We start from the raw sequence: 13,501 nt of genomic DNA, 5'->3' as shown, positions 1-13,501 counted from the left end.
ACTAAACATCTAGGTACCAGGCCCCACTTGTCTTATAGCTGAAATGTACCTAACCTTTAGAAGTATGCTGCATGACCAAAACTGCTCCAGACCACAGAAAAATGAGACGCTTCTCAACTCATTTTATGCTGCCTCCATAATATTAACACCAAAACCAGAAAGACCGTGCCTAAAGTCACAGGTCATATTGATAAAGCTTAAAAAAAAAAACCTCTAAGTAAAATATTAATAAATCTAAATCCAAGAGAGACGGTGATGACAAACAGCATTTATTCCAAGAATGTAGGGATAGATTAGCTTAAAGAAGAAATCTGTTCATAACATTTTATTATGACAAAAATTGAAGAAAAACCATGTAGTTTTATGATAAGGTAGCAAAAAGATGGTTCCAAGGCTCCTGGCCTGCTGGAGCCACTTACTGAAACGGGGACGACCGTCAGAGGAGAAGGCCTGGTGGTGGAGGAAGACGCAACACGTGGTTGTGGCGGTTTTAAAGCAGAGTCTATTTTTTGAAACTCTTCCCATGAAGAGGAGGAGACTAATTCCTCAACAGTCTTGAACAAAGATTAAATGACTCACTTCCAACCAACTAAATGTGCAGATGTGACATAATTTGAAGCAATGTCCTAAAAGGTGACAATGACTCCATCTGGCTTTCTCACGGAATGCCTGTTCCTAGAACCCAGCCTCCATTCAGTGAGGAGCCTAGGCCCCGACAAGAGGTCACACACAGCTGTTTGGGCCAACAGCCTCAGCAGAGGCCCGAGCCGAAGCCCTGGCAACACCACACCAAACATGTGAGTAAGGAAGCCTGCAAATGCCTCCAGTCCTAGTCACCACCGGACAACAGTCACATAAGCCTCTGGGAGGGAACTTCATAACTGAGCCCCGTTCACCCCCTAAACCACAAGAATTAACAATATAAATGACTATTTTACTCCTTTAGGTGTGAGGTAATCTGTTACACAGAAATAGCAATAGGAGCCACAACAAAGGGACTGCAATTTCACTCTTAGCATCTTCCATCATGTAATGATTAACGTAGTGTTACTGGGAAACACAAACTGCGGCCAGAGAAACAGATGAGGGCAGTTCTTTAGAATGACCTGAAAGGGTGAGATGAACACTAGCAAGCAGTAATCACTGCCTTGTATCCAAGAACTATTACCATGTGTACAGGATAACATTATGTGTCATCCTTCACCTCCATTCACACATACCACACTCCCACTCAGATTCATCACTAATAACACCTTGTTTTATGACTATGTAAGTATATACACACACACACATATGGGAGTATTTATATATGCATATGTGTGTATATGTGTATACATGTATGAATATATATGTATCTCTACGTTTGTTTATTTCTTACAAAAGTTACATGGCTAGTCCACTGGGAATGGAGTCTAGTGAGCATAAGAAAGTTTTAACAGCTACACTTTTAAATTAATTTTTAAAACAACAATGAGACAAGTAATATATGAAGTTAATATTTCATAAAGTGTCTTTGGAAAAAATCTTTTTTAAAAACCATAAAACCAAAGAAGCCTATTAATAAGACTGGGTAATTACACAAAACCATACTGGTAAAAACAAAACAAAACAAAAAACTGAGTTATTAAAATACATTACTAGTTGCTTCAAACTAGAAACAACAGTACCTGAAGTCGTAGGTACTTCCACAGTAATACTACTGTAGGGTGGAGGAGAAGAGTCAGTTTCAAGCCCCGATGCTGAGGGAGCAGGCTGCCCAGTCGGTGGTGTGGGGTTGGAAGTTGATGGCTGCTCTATAGCGGATGAGTCTGAATTATCCTCTTCATTGTGAAGCTAAGAGAACAATGGGAAAAAGAAAATATTAATGTAAATATATATTTTTTTTAATTTTTAAAGATCATTTCAGGCAAAGAATCATTTTTCAGCTAAAAACAAGGTAAAAATAGCATTTAAAAGATGAATGAACTTTTTAAGAGACAATCAGTTATTAAGTTTAGAATTTTGATAGTTTCTTTACAATAAAGATGAAGTTCAAATTGTTAGGAAATGATAGAGAAAAAAATTCATGATTACAAATAGATTCAAGTTCAATCAGTCCTACTTTGTGATGAGACAAAATTGTATTTAAGGCAAGTCAAGAAAAATGTAACATAAAATGTCCTCTGCCATTTGAGGCACCACCCCCTCCCGTTTAGTGTTCACTGGGCATCTGTGTTATACATTAACTAGGTCCCCTTAGAACACACAGGAATGCCTACTCATCCAAAAAAAGCAATTTCCATCTGGTGCCAGCAAGGTAACTCTGTAGAAGATAACGTTTCTTTCTGAATCCTCTAAGGAGTCACAATGACCCACGACTCACCTTATTTAACTAAGTAAACTCTCAGTACGTTACTTTGAGGTATAACCCTTTGTCTCAAAACCTTACACAACTGTGCCTTGGCCTCTAACACAACAGCCCTCAGAACTTCTGAAAGACTGTCTCTTGGGTTACCATCTTCAGACTGGCTCGAACAAAAATTTCCACTTTTCTTAAAGTGACTACTGATTAATTTTTCATCAACATTTGATTACTTTTTAACTAAATTCATACAGGGGTTCAAATTAAATTACAGGTTTATTAAATAAGACGCCGTCAATTTGTGGACTTTTTCCTTGAACATGTTGTTAAATAGTTCTATTTTTCATTCTTTAACAATTACGTGAACAGCAAAAAAAAAAAAAAAAAAACAGGGGGAAGAGTGAGGTGGGATGTGTGTGTGTGTGTGTGTGTGTGTGTGTATAAAAATAAAATGAATCAGGCTCTGTGTCCTATCCAAACATCATCTCAAAAGTTACCTTCCCAATGTGTCCTATTTATGAGCCTCCTGAAAAAAAATGTGGGCAATAGCACATGAAAATTAAAATATGTCTTTAGTGACCAGGGTGATGAAAAGCTGCACAATGAACCACAACTTTTTCAGTCTGAGAAATAAAAGGATGACGAGAGGGCTTTGTTAAACACGTCTGTAGTTAGATTTTATAGATGTATAATAAGTATTTTTAATGATAAGAAACTGTAAGCATTATGATTAACTAGCTGGAGGTCTAGCCTTCCTGTGTACAGACTACTGTTTCTTTTACTTTAATTGGTGTGTCTCCTAAAAATAGCCCTTTTTTCTACTGTAAGGTGATAAAATATTAATGTAATAACTGGAAGCATTGCTTTTGAGAAGCCAGAGACCTCACTTGGTGTGTTTTCTAAACACATCAAGATGAGAACATATGGACGTGCTATGAAGCATTGCTCAGTGGGTGGTGCCCAGCACCGGGGCCTGGTGGGTTAGCCAGCAAGCAGTATGGCCTTTTTTTCTTCTCATTTCTTTTCTCTTCTTTTGTTTCAATTTGGGCACAGATCAGAATTATAAAGAGAGAACTGTAAGATTCTGGGGAAAAAATGTCTAAAACTGTACTTTAAAAAGTTTCTTAAGAGCTAATACATTTTGTTTACTATCATATTCTGACTATATTTAGTACCAGAGGGCAAAACTGAGAAGCGTTAGTAGTTGCAAGGAGATAAATTTTAGCTCAATAAAAGAACTTTAATTTTTTTTAATTAGAATTTTTTTAAATTATTAGAGCACTAGCTTTTCTGCGAGGAAACAAATCCTTTGAGGCAGATTTTGGACAATTACTTGGCAAGACTGCTGCATGACCAGGATGACCACACAGCTGCTTCTCCCAGGACAGTCCCACTGTATGCTTGTTATGCCAGGGCCCCACTCAACTGAGCATCTTCTCTGCCACTTACACTCTCAAAACAATTGTATGGTCAACCTACAAACAACAGGATTCTTGCCCTCTGTTGGAAATTAGTAGATGACAAAGGTCCCTAACTCTAAATAACATGATCTAGGAAAAAACCTCTGGCAGTCTCTATCATTCAGTGTTGCCTTAGCTACCTGATTTAGAGAAGCAAACAGACAAGGCAGCAATAAAATCAATCCAGAGAGTCAAGCTACTCATTACAGTCACCCAAGAAGAACGTGAGCTACCTTATCTATGCTCCCAGGGATAAAGTAATACAGCTGGTGCTAAGAAATTTCTTCCGACAGCCCAAGTGTTCCAAACCAACAGCTCAGAAGCTAGGTTCCCACAAAACACGGCTGCTTAGCAAACCAGATTTTCTACCAAAACTGAACTACAGCTGTCTTCCTCATGCACGCCCATACCATTAAGCAAATTAACAGAATCTTCTTAATTTTAGGCTTAATCCCTTCCCCCCAGTTTTTTTCCACTACACTTTTGCTGTCCCTGGATACTTTTCTGCTAGTGAAGCTAGCCTATGATAAAGCAATGATTAAGAAATTATACAAATGATTAGGAAGAACAAGTGAATATGAATGGAAAAACTGCAAGTTGGCAAATCATGCCTACTTTTCAGCTTCTTCTTTTGAAAGTAGTAGTTTGGTTGTAGTTTTGTATTTCATAATGTAATACAGGCATACTTTTGCTAGTGAAAGTCGTGCTGGTATGAGAGACTATCATTATTTCATGCTGCTCCACAAAGGGCACCTCATAATCTCCCAATCTGGCTCACATCAGTTTAGCATGAAAAGACCACAATGTCTGCCATAAATATCTGTGTGTTTCATCACAGGAAGGTGTTCAGCCTCAGCTTCACGTTCTGTGGTTTTATACCAAAATATGTGTTACATATAACATATTTAAAGTTTACTTTTTAAAGACTACATTTTTCAGATCTGGACACTATCTTGGATTTTTGTCTCAACAATGCAAGTAGCTTTTTGAGATGTATTTATCATTGACTACACTATGATCTTAAGCAGTTAGGTTATCTGTGATAGACATGTGACTGCCTCCCTAAAATCTCCCATCCCTCTTTCATCACAGAGTCACAGTAACTTGGGTGGGATTGAACCCACCCTGTTCTAAGACTAGACCTTGACTATCTCTGTCAGTCAGGAAAATGCTCTCCTTTGACACAACATGGACCTCCTTCTGGGCGGATGCCTGAATCAAAGATGGGCAAAAAAATAAGCTAATAAGACTGTCCAGTTAGAGGATATGCAAAACTGCTGTGGAAATGATGATCCAGAGCAATTCCAGTGTCTGATTTCCTTAAGTGGCTTGGGGACCATAATTTAGAAACCCCAATGGAAAAGGTCCCTCTATGCATTTTTTAAAAGCAGAAGAAATTTTAAATAATGTTCGAATTATAAAACTATTCAAATCCTGAGTTTTCAAAATAGTCCAATGCTCTGGTTTTACAAGCTAACACACTGGTGTTTGTGAAGAAAAAAGTGCTGCCTAACATTTCAGTTCTACAAGGATCAGGCCATTAGCTACTGCAGTGGCCCAGAGACAGTGCCCCCCTGAGGGGAATTCGGGATGGAGAAAAACAGGAAACATTCTGTGCTTTGGATCTACTGTCCCTTAGATAGTTAAGATGCATATCTAAGGAAACATTTCAAATGACCCAGATTCTTGCATTTTCTCATACACAGAAAAGCACTAAAATTATTAACTTAAGATGTCTGTTTTTTTGTGATTAGCAGTAATCTTTCTATGCTTAACTTCCCAGCAAATAAAGTTCATATATTATCCTGGCTCCTCCCTTACCTCTTTAGAGCAGTTGCTCAGAGCTGAGAGGCCACTTCCCAGCAACAGTCCTCAGTAAGGTCCCCGAATAAGACTGAACTGACAATATTTATGTTGTACATTTTTATTTCAGTCAACATATCCTATCCAAAACAAGTCATAATAAATATAATGACAATGGCAACTTGTAATGAAAAGGTTTTCCTTTCTGTTTCCTTAATCAAATTAAATAAGAATACTCTGACAGATTCTCCAGAAAGTTTCTTATTTGCATGCACCAAAATAAGTCAGCAAATGTGGTAACTAGGAAAATTTAAAAAGTAAAATTGGCTAAGAGGTATGCTTCACAATAAAATGATTGAGATCCAAAATAATGTATAGTAATATTTTTTAAAAAAGACAACACCAGACTTGAAAGAAGCCACCTTTCAGTAATTAAAATCTGAACATTCAAGAGGTTTTTAAAAGCAAAACTATTTAGGTACAAGTATGAAAAACAAAAGCTAGTAAACCCTAACTGCAACCATTTCCTTCGAGGAAATTACCAGTTTGCAAGATTGTGCTGTGCCCTAGAAGCTTAGAGACTCTTTAATTAGATCTGTAAATGTCATTACCTCCCAGTCAGCTTATGAGCTTCTGAAATTTAGGAAGTATGCTTTATTCATCTTGGTATCCCCTAAAACAGGTAGCAGAGTTTAGGGCACAGCGTAAGCTTCACATTAAATGAGCAGTCCACTAAGACTCCCAGAGTTTTTCTTTTACCAAAAGGCAAGAGAGCTTGGTCAATAATGGATGCACTCAACATCTCAAGATCAATAATCACACCATATATATTTCTATGATTTCCATGATGTTATTACACATAGTAGAAACCTGAAACAGTAAATCATTCAACTTTTGTGGGCAATCATCATAACTTAATAAGCAAGTATTTGTTCCCCAAAGCTTACTAAATTAAACTAATGGTGTTCCCCAAAAACCATAGGTAAGTAAATTAATAACAACCTAAACAAGAATATCAATTCCAACACTGCATCACACAAGTCTTTAGAATAACTACTCTAGAGACATTTTTATGACCGCTTGATAGAACAGTCAACAGTAAGGAAAGCCACAAAAATCACAAGGAGCTATCCTCTCTCACTACAAAATCAGAGTGAGCAAGGCTAGGTCAAAGGATAGAGACAAACTACCCCGAAGTTTTTTACACACTGACAGAAGACGCATCAATGACTTAGAGCACAGAACTGTAATGTGTTCATACACAGGACTTTTACCTACCAAAAGTAGTGTACTATTAAAAAATATAGGTACAAAATCAGGTCACAAAAAGGGTAGTATTTTGATACAAGTTAATAAAAATGAAAACTCTAGGGAAAACCAGATTATATTAGACAAAAGAAATGAAACAAAGTACACAGTAGGAAAATGAATGATTAATTTTAAAAGTAAATATTTCTAATAATTAAAGAAGCAAAAACTGTATGTTAGAAAGGATGGAGAAGAAGTCGAACTACTGCCAGTAAGGGTATAAATTCATTAACCACCTTGAAGGGCAATTGGCAATTCCTAGTAAGACTGTAGGTGTATAGGACCCAGTAATTCCCCACTCCTAGATGTCAACACTAGAAAACTCTCACACTTGCACAAAAGGAGCCATGTACAAGGATGCTTGTGGCAGTACTATTTGTAATAGTGAGACACTGAAAACAATGGTCTGGTCAGCAAGCAATGAATAACTATTATTCCACGATTTATATAACACAATTCATTTTAAACTGATGAATTAAATCTATATGAATCATCATCGATAAATCTTTAAAACATGCTAAGTAAATAAAGCAAGCTGAAAAACTATAAACTGGTAAAATGCTGTAACAAATATACTTTTACATACTCTAAAACTAAAATATCTGTTGTATACAGACACACATATATGTAATAAAAACACTGACAGGAATTATATACACCAACTTCAAGAGTGTAGAGAAAGGAATGAAAGGCTTAAGTTTATCTCAGGGAAGGGAAGGGAGGAATGCTCAAGACCAAAAATAAATATGGCAAAAATGCTAACATTCATTATCTCCACAGTGGATATAGAACTATCTTTTATATTATTTTCTAAACTTTTCTTTATGTTTAAAATGTTTCATAGTTTTAATATTTACTTAAAAAAAGAAAAACAAAAAGCTGGCCCACCAAGTTGTCTTCCATATACAAAGTATACACAGCACCCAAGAGTCCTTGGGAAAAATTACTCCACGATAAAAATCAATCAGAAAGTTAAGTAAATAAAGAGCAATGAGAAAAGATGTGGTGATTAGCACCGAGTCCTTTCAAATACAGCACTAATGCTAAATATAGTGCAAAACTACTAAATAAATAGCTGCTGTGAAACAGCAAACATTATATACCTGAAAAAGTAAAAATATAAGCAACATAAAAATCAGGAACTGGGAAAAGAAGAGATGAAAAAAAGTACCACTCAGCTCATCGTTCACAGCAGGGACTTAATCTCTAATTATCTAAAATTAAAATGTGCAGTTTTTTAAATTACTCTAGTTTCTTACTGGTTTTTATACTCTTAATTTTAGTAAAATCCTATAGAACCTAAGAACTCTATGGTAAAGAAACTTTTATCCAGAATTTACCAGTTCTTTAAGGATTTTTTCCTTGCTGTTAAATTCAAACAAAATTGTATTTCATATTCTCATTTTTAAAATAGAATATCATTATTCCATTCTTATCATGTTACTCCTGTCTATAAGCACAAACGCAATGATGCTCACCAAATGTCAATATAAGTTATTTCTGGTTGATAAGATTTGGGTGCCTAGACTGCTTTTTTCTTTGTACTCATACTGTCTGTATTTTTAAAAAAATAAGTATATATCACTTTCTATAAAAATAAAAGGTGATTACAAAACCTTTTATTACAAAAACACTCATACTTTAGCCTAGTAATTCTCATTTTAAGATTAAACCCAAAGAAACTAATCAGAAACTTAAAACAGGATGTCTTTTTAAAGCTGTTTATCATAGTGTTACAATAATTGAAAACTGGAAACAATCTATTCATCCAAAACAGTAAACACACTGTATCAATATAACAGAACATTATACAGCCATTTAAGATGGTGTTTCCAAAAGATACTTAATGACACAGGAATGCTCATGACACAGTGTTAAATAAGTAACAAGACTGAGTGTAGATCTATATTATTCATCTTATTTTAAATAAGATGAAACCTTAACAATTTCAAAATGACTGTTAACAGACAAAATGGGTAGCATGGGTGCTTGCGAGCTGTTTGTATTTTCTTTGGTTTTTTAAAACTTTTCTGTATTTTTTCTAAGTTCTCTGGAACAGAGATGAAAGACAGTGTGAAATGTTCTTTTCTTGTTCTTAATGTAGGACAGAATGTAGTAAGTTAAAGAGATTTCCATCCATGCTTAAAGGAATAAGTTTCTACAAGTTAGAAAACTGACATTTGTAAAATTTCTCCGTGATACTTAAACACACACACACACACACACACACACACACAGACTTTACACCCATCCATTCAATAACTTTTTATAACCTTTCTCATCTTCACAAGAAAAGAAAGTCAGGTACATAGACCTAGTTATGATAGACGATGTTTGTTATTTTCCATCAACCCGTTAACATTACCAATACATAAAGTAATACCAGCATGTATCCATTTGAGTGTGATGACATTCTAATGAAACCCATTTTAGAAGTCAAAATGATTCATAAGGGCTTTTTCTTTGTCTCTTTTCCACCTATAACAAGAGTTTTCTTCAAGGTGCCCTTTTGCCTTACCTAGTTGTTAATCACATTTTATATTCATGTACATAATCTACAAAGGCATTCTGTTTTCACAGTAATACTATCTATTCCTTAGAACTCCAACGATAATGGCACGCCAACATTGTGAGCAACATACCACCAATGTTCCAATTGTTTTATTCTACAGTCTGATTAAAAAACAAAACAAAACAAAAAACTCTACAAACTCTCCACAAACAACTCTGTGAGAAAACGCCCATTAAGCACCCAGCTTAGCTCAGTAAGCTGCCGGCTCACGTAACTGCTGTGTTGGTCACTATTCCTCCACTGCAGTCCTGTGTACACGTGTAGACAGAGCTTCCTCCATCCGAACTAAACTCCAGACACTATACTTTCACATCATCTCAATGCTATAGGGTAGGAATGTGCAAGAACGAAAGGGACGTGTCACAAGGACAAAGGAGCAGATGGTCAAATCTGGGACAATCTGAGCCTCAAAATAAATGATGATAGTTTAAGATTATAACCAAAAGAATAAAATAAAAATCCATGAATTCATACTGATATAAGTGAATAAATAAACTGGAGGCTAAGGGAGCAAAGAAATGACAGAATTAGGAAATCACATTTGACAACCACCACCGTTATAACTCTTTCAGGCAATAATAACAAGTGAGCTCTAAAACCAATGGGTGAACATACTTATTTTTTTAAGGGACCTGTGTGGAGTATGCTATAAAATAACCAATATGAACCTTTCCAAAACATCAATGTGATCCATGACAAAGAAGATTAAAGAACTGTTCTGGATTAAGGGAGATGAAAAGACACAAAAACTAAGCACTATAGCCAATCACGGGCTAGATCCTGATCTTAAAAAATACATTTATTTTCTTGCGCTATAAAAGACAGTAGGGAAACTAGTATCTTTATAGATTAGAGTATTGCATTAAAGTCATTGATTTTGATAACTGCACTGTAGTTTGTAAGAGAATAGCTTTGTTCTTAGAAAATATACACTGAAATATTTACATGTAAAGGGTAACATGTCTGCCATTCACTTTCAAATGCTTCAGAAAAAATAAGAGTGTATGTGAGTATATATACACATAGATAAAGGGACTATCACAAAGCATATGTGATAAAATGTCAATATTGGAGGAAGCTGAGTAAATGGCATACAGGAATTCTTTGTACTATTTTTCCACACTTTTCAATAAGTCTAAAATTATTTCAAAATAAAGAAAAACAAAATGCTATATGACAAGAAAATAGAAAAATATATTCTATAAACAGATTAACTTAAAACTCTACAATTCTGGCTTCTTACAACTTCCACTCTATCGCCAGAAAGCCCATATGATCATTAAAAATCTCTACCTTCAGGCAATTTTACAAAATTATTTCTCCACATTTAATCAAAATCCTATTTTAGCTGGATGGCACTACACCCCTCAAAAGCCTCTCAAATAAGAATGTTAATCCTCGCACTGCTCCCCTTTATCTGGCAACAAGAAAACAAGGGAAATGTTCTTGGATATTGCCAGTTCTAATCAAGAGCCTCTCTTGAAGTTCATGCTGTCTATACAGCCTGCCAGACTTTCTCTCATCCTGTTCTAAATATTTACAAGGGTCCAAATCATTCCCCAGTGAGTAAGACTTACAAGTCAGCCCGCTAACTCCAATAGCATCCCTCTACCTTAATTCTTACCATAATAGAAGATAACTAAACCAGCTTCACACTTTAGCTATGCAACAGGAAGTAATGATATCCCAAGTTGAGTGGCCCAGTAACTACCTCAGTTCTCTGCTTCCCTGACCTGATCGTCATGTGGAACTGCTTCTGCTTGGAAATATTAGATTTCCGCATCTTAATTCCTGGTCACAGGCTCCTGGCCTCTACCTTTCTCACTCCGTTACTTCCACTAAGTCTATTCTTTGTGTCCTCTAAACTCGCTGCCACCTGGTTTTACTTTCTATCCTACATAGCCTGGACTATAAAGTGAAAACCTTGCTTGACATTCACCCTCAATTTCCTAGTTCCCATATCCTCTGCCATGTCTACCCTCACCGAGACCCAATATGGGATGAGCCTAACTGTCTACTATCTCCCAGCAGGAGGGAAGCAAATCCTGTAAGTGTGTAGACTGGTGCCAAGGACAAATTTAGTTTCAACCCCAGCAGGGCCGTCATCACCGTGGCAGGTGTTAAAGCTCCGCCACCCTTCAAGTCCCCATCTCCAACCATGGGGCTCTGTCAAAATCTTTGCTTCCTATTTCACAGAGGAAAACAGGATTTCAAGCAAAAATGTCTTCAACTTCTCTCCCCTGCATCTCTAAATTTAGCATATGGTTTCCACTTACATTCTTTGCTCCTAAATGCCAGACAGCCATACAGAGAAGATCCTGCCTCCCCAAGTATCATTTTTTTTCTTTACATTATGTCTCTTTCTTTTCTCCACTAACTTCTTTATGCCCACGTGTATATTCTATTCACACCATACTTAAAAAAGAAAAAACCTGCCCCCAGATAAAATTAAAAATTTTTCCCATCCTTTTTGAACTATTTCCATCTTGCCCTTCTTTTCCTTCAGTGACAAACATCCTAGAAGAAGAAGAAGAAGAAATATTCTGTGTACTTCTAGTTCTCATTTCCTCCTCAAACCATTAGCATCTGGCTTTTACTCAAACAATTCTTGCTAAGACAATGACCTTTTAACTGTTAAATCCAAAAACCTTTTTTCAGTACTCATCCTACCCCAAATCTCAAATACAGTTGTCCCTGTATATCCTAGTTTTCCAGAACTCCCCACCCCCACCCTGCAGATACCAAGAGTCCATGGATGCTCAAATCCCTCATATAAAATAGTATAGTGCAGTCGGCCCTCCATCTCCACAGGCTGCAGAAGCCAGATACGGAGGGCCGACTGTACGTTCAACACTGCTGAGTGTAGTTCTAATTGGTTTTCTTTCGCTTCCAGAGAATTAGTCCCTTCTGGTTGTCCTCCTATCTTTGACTGTTCATTCTGTTTGTTTTGAAGGGGTCCTTATTTTCCTCTGCCAACTTTAAAGAGTCCTAGAGAAAACTGAATCCAGAACTGTGGCTACAGCCTCTTTCACATAGAGTGGACTGAAGCTCCAGTCTACATAATTAATTAGCTTGATTTAGTTTTATTAGCAAGGATATATGGCAACTAATCCCATGTAATACTGATAAAGTTTTTATCATAAACATTCATTTGTCATTTACAAAATCAGCATGGTGCACTGTCTTGTTTGACTTCACATTCTTTTAGATAATCAGGGAGTTGCTAAATGAACAGAAAAGAAAGTAATTTGATGCTAGAAAATCTGAATTTAAGATATAGATCTACCACCTCCTGGATAATCTTGACTGGGTCTTTGAGCCTCTTCGACCCTTCTTTCTGTGATTCATTCATTTTCATTCATTCAGTCAGTTATCCGTTCCTCTACCAATAGTTACTAAATACTTCATATGTTTGAGGTATTATACTGTACTGGAAATGGGTACAAATACCAAACCATCAATTGCTAGAACCTTTAACAAGTCTCTGAGGCAAGGCCATAACACAGCATGACTAGAGCAGTGGGGGAATAAAGAAAAACGAAAGTTTGCCTATCCTATCACAGGAAAACCAGGGAACCAAGACCGGCAAGGCCAAAATACCAACATGCTTCAGAGACAGTTTTGTTCTTTCCTTAGCAAACACCAAAAAGCTAAGAACAGAATTCCCCAGCAAACTAAACAGTAAAATATCAATTACTAAGACACGCTGCTGTCCGTGATTCATCCGGGAAGCAAAGCACATGCTGAGATGCTGAGTTAAAGGGCTCACGCATCAAAGTGTTCTATGCCAAAGCAAACCCTCAAAAACTGGCTGATAAATCTAAATACACAATCTGAATAATTTCATAATATCAAGAGCCAAATACACACACACACACACACACATTCTCTGTCTGTTTCCCTCAAAAGTTGGCAGTGTGCCCCATACTGCTTCCCCCCATATATTTCTTTAATCCTGTGTAAATACTACTTATTCTCAGGTTACAGTGATCACTATAATGCCACCTTTCTAAAGGC

The 13,501-nt window shown here is 36.5% G+C and overlaps 1 protein-coding gene across 2 annotated transcripts in view; it reads right to left on the bottom strand.

The window, feature by feature from the left end:
* NDFIP2 (Nedd4 family interacting protein 2) overlaps positions 1-13,501 on the bottom strand; it is a 56,723-nt gene that overhangs the window by 24,468 nt on the left and 18,754 nt on the right. For both annotated transcript variants that reach the window (XM_045509109.2, XM_010973523.3), the window contains exon 2: positions 1,668-1,833. In XM_045509109.2, coding sequence (XP_045365065.2) covers positions 1,668-1,833 — 166 coding nt within the window. The remainder of the gene's footprint in view (positions 1-1,667; positions 1,834-13,501) is intronic.

Source organism: Camelus bactrianus, chromosome 14 (assembly GCF_048773025.1).
Source record: "Camelus bactrianus isolate YW-2024 breed Bactrian camel chromosome 14, ASM4877302v1, whole genome shotgun sequence".
Taxonomy (NCBI): Eukaryota; Metazoa; Chordata; class Mammalia; order Artiodactyla; family Camelidae; genus Camelus; species Camelus bactrianus.
The sequence above is the reverse complement of the archived record's forward strand: the minus strand, read 5'-3'. Positions and strand labels throughout refer to the sequence as shown.